Here is a 2681-nt window from a genome sequence, read left to right as displayed (position 1 = left end):
TGGATAAGGCATGGTTATGGATAAGGCTGGACTGTGTGGGCTGCCAATCGACAGGTTTTCCGTGCAGCTTCCAACATTGATCTATCATATGGACTGGTTTCTTACAATGTTCACACCAGAGGCGATTTTTCCTCTGCTGCTTTGAAAATATGAAATCTGAAATCTGAAAATCAGATTGAGAGGGGCTGGTCTGGGAAGTGATTACGGATGCTGAGGGATCCGAATTAGCCATGAAAAAAAATAGAGTTGAACATGAATTGATTTAAAGAGAAGCGAAAATCGGATTGATCGCTCTAACATGATACCATGTAGAAAACATATCAAGTCTCTGTCATTTTATTCATATTTTCATTCAGTAGAACATATTACATATTTATATACAAATAATGCCTCTAAACTAGGAAACTCTAAGTTATGAAAGATACTAATCCTAGGAGATGTAATCCCTTGAAATAAGGGATTGAAAAACAGAGAATAATTACAGAATCTCTTAACTTAAGGGATTGACAGCTCATTTCTAAAATTCCTACAACCTTACACTTACATAACCTACAATTTCATGAAACTGTGGGAAATGCATGTGGAACAATTGGTCTTCTTCACGGTGTTGGAAACATCACTTCTGAAATCAAGCTTCGTAAATTTGGTCTAATATTCATCATTTATTGACAAGGAATGCTTATTTTGACATTCATCGCGAGACATGTCGAATGTTACTATGTTTTGTAACTTTATATGCGGCACGGTGTCAATTCAATTATTACATTTCAGCTTGCTTGTTGTCAAACATATATGCTGTTTCCATGAGTGAGCATTTTATTGGTTCTTTCTGTTTTCCTGACATTAATGAGAAACGGAATTTCATGGTGATGTTCTCTAACCAACTTATATCCATGCAGGATTAGGACCAGGCTCCCTTTTAGCATTGGACTAAAAGGGTATTAGGTAGCTATTAGCCTATTTTGTGAATAACATCCAGTAACAATTTCTTTCCTTGTTTTTTTCAGAAGAGGGATCATATTTAGATAGATTTTTTTAAATCTACTGCAAGCATGTATCCGTTGGAGGTTTAACTTCTTCTTGCCTCTCTCTGTGTCACATGTACATGCGTGAGCATTTTTTTCCTTTTGCGATTTGTCATTGCTGACTTCATATTGTTGTATGCTTTAAAGCGTGCAGCATTTCTTGAGAAAGAAGATGAAATGGAAGTTGTTCATGCTGTAGCAGCCACAGCTGGAGAAACAGAGGTAAATCCGTTTTCAAGCATTTCTTTTCTACATGATGTCATGATTCCGTTAACATGAAACTGGAAAATCGTGAAGTTAGGGTAGGATACAAATCTGTATAGCACGTCTGGTATCTATACAAATCTTTGCAATACGTACTATGAGGGCTAATAATTCCATTTTATATTTGGTCGAATCCCATTTCTTTTGTTCTCTTAACAATTTTCCTTGTCAGGCATCAGACAATGTGAACACTCATTTTATCTGCTTCACATGTGTCGACGGTACTTACTCGGTTACTCCTGTTCTCTGTCATTTCAGAATATAACTAAATAAAAACGCCTCTCAATCTCTTGAATTATTAGTGATGCTTTTGGAACGTCTTAAATATATTTATATTCAGTGCTTTGATTGTCATTAATGTAGGGGAACTTTATGAGCTTGATGGAAGAAAGTCGGGACCAATTTCGCATGGGGCTTCCTCACCAAGTAGCTTATTGCAGGTTTGTGCTAGCCACCTGAAACATTCTTTGTGTGTTTGATTTTCCTTCTAATGTACGTTTTTGCTTTTAAGACGTGGAAATTCTTTTAACATTTCATTTTAGTTTTTGACTGTCATGCCCTCATTAAATTAAAAGTGGAAGAAGTGTCATCTCTTTCTTTTTCAACTTCGAATTTGAGGAGTTCCAACTGGTTGAACAAGTTTTAGTTTGAACCATCAACTTCAGCTTTCACAATCCATCTCAAACTCCTCCGGTCTGTTTTGTGTTAATTTTTGCTAAGCAAAACGTTTTGCATAAAGATGAGTGTTACTGTTTCACCCTTGTGATTAAATATTGCTGCGTTTCTAAGTTTAGTGTGAATGCCTGGTTTCAGCATTCTGAATACATGTTATCGTTAATTTCCGGAAATAAGCATACGCATTATGTTCTGATAATATAATGATCACGACTAATAGCCATTACATGCTTGTAAAACAGGATGCGGCGAAAGTCATAAAGAGCATGATCCAGAAAAATCCAGAGTCACTCAACTTCAACGTCATTGCCCTTCATAAGAAAGAGGGAATGGCAAGTACATCTTAATTATTGGCTATCAATTTCCTTCAAACAACTACAGATTAGAATTCAAATGGCCAGTCACTGCAAACATACTCGAAGCATATCATATGATCTTTCTCTATGTATGCCTTTCATCTTTGCATGATTACAACTTATATGTGCATAGCACCACATTGTTGAGTAATAAATTAGGTGCTGCTTCTGTTTTAATGGAAAACCATAGTGGTCGGTTCCGACTGCTACGTATTGTATCGGCTTTAAGCTATTCTCTTGGTTCAGGTGAGGGGTTGTATAATTCAGCCATCAAGTTAATGTAGAAAAGTCTAAAATATTATTTTTCATACCAACAAAAAGAATATTTAGATGAAGAATGCAGTAGGTGAGGAAGAGCACA

General features: G+C 36.1%; 1 protein-coding gene across 1 annotated transcript; it reads left to right on the top strand.

Annotated features, from left to right (window-relative positions):
• Positions 1 to 1037: 1037 nt before the first annotated feature.
• LOC120114227 (ubiquitin carboxyl-terminal hydrolase 3-like) lies at positions 1038 to 2311 on the top strand. Its single transcript, XM_039135195.1, has 5 exons — positions 1038 to 1067; positions 1173 to 1247; positions 1462 to 1510; positions 1653 to 1729; positions 2207 to 2311. Exons 1-5 carry the CDS (start codon positions 1053 to 1055, stop codon positions 2309 to 2311), a joined length of 321 nt encoding a protein of 106 aa, XP_038991126.1. The 5' UTR covers positions 1038 to 1052.
• Positions 2312 to 2681: the final 370 nt, after the last annotated feature.

The sequence above is a fragment of the Hibiscus syriacus genome, unplaced genomic scaffold (genome assembly GCF_006381635.1).
Source record: "Hibiscus syriacus cultivar Baekdansim isolate YM2019G1 unplaced genomic scaffold, ASM638163v2 tig00110221_pilon, whole genome shotgun sequence".
Taxonomy (NCBI): domain Eukaryota; kingdom Viridiplantae; phylum Streptophyta; class Magnoliopsida; order Malvales; family Malvaceae; genus Hibiscus; species Hibiscus syriacus.
The sequence above is the reverse complement of the archived record's forward strand: the minus strand, read 5'-3'. Positions and strand labels throughout refer to the sequence as shown.

Coding starts and splice junctions, on each gene's coding strand:
- LOC120114227 (XM_039135195.1), top strand. Junction 1,248..1,461: donor CCACAGCTGGAGAAACAGAG/GTAAATCCGTTT, acceptor TTTCCTTGTCAG/GCATCAGACAATGTGAACAC. Junction 1,511..1,652: donor CTGCTTCACATGTGTCGACG/GTACTTACTCGG, acceptor TCATTAATGTAG/GGGAACTTTATGAGCTTGAT.